Genomic DNA, 1,839 nt, shown 5'->3' with positions numbered 1-1,839 from the left:
CATGTATGTATTTTAAATATATTTGGTGTGTCTATATATACACCCCAATATATAATATATATACACCCCATATATTATATATATTGGGGTGTATATATATTATATATATTGGGGTGTATCTCTATTTTGGGGGTATCTTTCCAGCCCCCAGGTGACACCTACGTGTGTGCAGGGGGGCAGCGGAGGAGGCAGAGCGGGAGGACCAGGACGCTGCTTGCCCAGCACAGGCAAAGCACAAATGGCTGCATCAGTCCAAGGCCCTGAGCACCAACACGGACAGGCCGGAACGGGAGCTCGAGAGCTCCGAGTCCTGCACGTGCCGGCTCCAAACGTTTAACTGCCGGCAGGACCAGACCCTCAGGTACTGCTAATGTAAGTCTCACTTCTAGTCTGTGGTTCTGGGAAAACATCCTGATTCAGCTCCTCTCATTAGCAAAATACATTACAGATCTGTAAATAAGCCTTACAACTGTGCAGTTGGCACTACAAATCGACCCCTGCTGTAATTAACGCCTTTGGTGCCGATGGAGATCGCGCAGCTGATGAGCTCCTCGCTCACACAGACACTGAAGTCCACCGAGAGGTGAGGGCATGCACGGAGAGGCAGAAATTTGGCCAAACACGTGAATGTTTTTCCTGCCCCTCTACCTTTGTCCCCGCCGTCACGCTGCACTCCCGTCAGAAGCAGTCAGACCTCCTCCTCCTCCACCACCATGTTCGGCCTCAGGGTATTCCTGCAAAAAACCCTGATTCTTCTGCACGTTACTGCGAGCGTTGTTGTTGGCAAAACACTGATGATACTGTTCCCCAGTGCCATGAAAAGATACATCCTAAAACAGGGCGAAAAGAGCAGAATGAATGAGAATCCAAAGTTCAACTATGAAAACTGGGGTCCGACTTTTTTCAGCTTCAAGTACCTGCTCTTTGTGCTGAAGGTGAAGTGGAAGAGGCTGGAGGATGAAGCCTATGAGGGACATCCCGCTCCCAACACACCGGTGGTGACTTTCAGCGGGGAAGTTCGTCACCTCGTTGATTTCATGCAAGGTCAGTAAATCAGCCGCATGGATGGGTTTGGTTTGCTAAGACAAGAAACGAGGAGAAGAGGCTGCTGAGGGGACAGAGACAGGCAGCTGGCACGAGAGGGCAGGACATGGCAGACCAGGCCATCAGCGTTCACTTGGTGATGCAGCACATTCACTCCAGCTGCCTCTTGATTTTCAGAAACATCCTGGCTACAATATTCCCTTCACACCAGTAAGCTTATGAACCTCTTGCAAAAGCCAGCTCTGCCTGGAAATACCTCTTCACTGAAAGCCAAGATCATTTATTTTAGGGAGAGAAGACCCAGAATGGGAGCCGCATGCAGTGACTCACGAGTGCTGGTGTCATTCCCTGTATGTACAGAGAGTCCCACGCCAGCTCCCTTACCCAGCCTAAAGCCTAGAAAGCACACGGTGGGTTTTTTTACCAGATTCAAAGTGGCTAGAAATAAAACAGAAGAAAAAGAAGTTGCTTTGTACTTTGTCCGTTGCCTCCCACTGAGATCTCTGTAGAACATGAATTAATCATTAAGCTGCAGTCTCTGTCCCCAGGGGAAGGATTACATCCTTCTCCGACTCTGCTTTTCTAATTTTATATATATATATATATATATATCTCCATGTAGAAAATAGGATGCAAATCTGGAAAAGAGATACTCAATACCTACAGGAAGGTACCCTCCTTATTAGATTCTTTACAATGTGGATCTGTTATAGAATCACAGACTGGTTTGGGTTGGAAGGGACCTTAAAGATCATCCAGTCCCAACCCCCCTGCCATCAGCAGGGACACCTTCCA

At 47.9% G+C, this 1,839-nt stretch overlaps 1 protein-coding gene across 1 annotated transcript; it reads left to right on the top strand.

Annotated features, from left to right (window-relative positions):
- Positions 1–713: 713 nt before the first annotated feature.
- Positions 714–1,044, top strand: LOC104521302 (type I iodothyronine deiodinase; the record flags this gene model as incomplete). Its single annotated transcript, XM_010163251.1, has 1 exon — positions 714–1,044. A coding segment is annotated over exon 1 (331 nt), but the record flags the coding sequence as incomplete, so codon positions are not given.
- Between the last annotated feature and the right edge of the window lie 795 nt (positions 1,045–1,839).

Source organism: Antrostomus carolinensis, unplaced genomic scaffold (genome assembly GCF_000700745.2).
Source record: "Antrostomus carolinensis isolate BGI_N321 unplaced genomic scaffold, ASM70074v2 scaffold34932, whole genome shotgun sequence".
Taxonomy (NCBI): Eukaryota; Metazoa; Chordata; class Aves; order Caprimulgiformes; family Caprimulgidae; genus Antrostomus; species Antrostomus carolinensis.
This window is presented reverse-complemented; position numbering and strand designations above follow the sequence as displayed.